Genomic DNA, 890 nt, shown 5'->3' on the forward strand with positions numbered 1-890 from the left:
TCCAGATAGCTCAGAGCCCATGCACAGCACAAAATTCCTGAGGATTGTTGGGCCAAGTGGTGCAAGGAGAGGCTTGAGCCACCCTGAACACTCATTTCTGGGCAGACAAGTCTCCACACCCACCAAAAATGGATTGTTTCAGGTTCCAGGGATCTGAGCATCCTCTTCTCTCACCCCAGAGGAGCAGTTTGTACCACTCACACACCAACTCTGCAGTTTGTTCCACTCACACACAAACTCTGCAGTTTGTACCACTCCCTGTGTCCCTGCACTGTCCCAACCCACACCCCACTAACCTGACTGTGAATTCCCAGTGCTGCCCAACCCCACCAGTGTGTCCTCAAGCAGAGTTGCCACCACCCCTGGTGTCACTTTCTCATGGGTATCTCTATGGTCATGAAATCCTCAGCCAGGGTGACCTCCTGGCCCCCCAGCACAGACTCTGCCTGTCTCTTCAGCTCGGTGACGTCCAGCTCTCCCTCTCCTCTCAGGGCAGCAGGTTTGTACCTCTGGCTGAAGTGAGTCAGGACCAGTTTCTTGGCCTGGCACAGCCTGGCAAAAGCTGCTGCCACCCTCGGAGTGCTGTGCCCGTGCTCTCTGGCCTTCTCCTCTTGGCTGTCATCCAGTGTGGCCTCGTGCACCAGCAGATCTGCCCCGTGGCACAGCTGCAGGGGCACATCCCCCAGGACCCCTGAGCAGTCCCCCAGGATGCAAACCTTCCTGCCAGGAACAGGCTCTTCCAGGACATCGGACGGGGAAACGCTGACTCCGTTTGACAGGACAACTGCAGTGCCACTCTTCAGTTTGCCATATAAAGGTCCTGGTGGGACTCCTGGCAGGAGAACAGAGACCAAAGTGTTAGGATCTTCCAGGAGCTGAAGGGACTCCAG

General features: G+C 56.5%; 1 protein-coding gene across 1 annotated transcript; it reads right to left on the reverse strand.

Moving 5' to 3' along the window:
* Positions 1–368: 368 nt before the first annotated feature.
* On the reverse strand, positions 369–832 carry ELAC1 (elaC ribonuclease Z 1; the record flags this gene model as incomplete). The annotated part of the gene is made up of 1 exon (XM_009083281.1): positions 369–832. A coding segment is annotated over one exon (464 nt), but the record flags the coding sequence as incomplete, so codon positions are not given.
* Between the last annotated feature and the right edge of the window lie 58 nt (positions 833–890).

This window comes from Acanthisitta chloris, unplaced genomic scaffold (genome assembly GCF_000695815.1).
Source record: "Acanthisitta chloris isolate BGI_N310 unplaced genomic scaffold, ASM69581v1 C16425326, whole genome shotgun sequence".
Taxonomy (NCBI): domain Eukaryota; kingdom Metazoa; phylum Chordata; class Aves; order Passeriformes; family Acanthisittidae; genus Acanthisitta; species Acanthisitta chloris.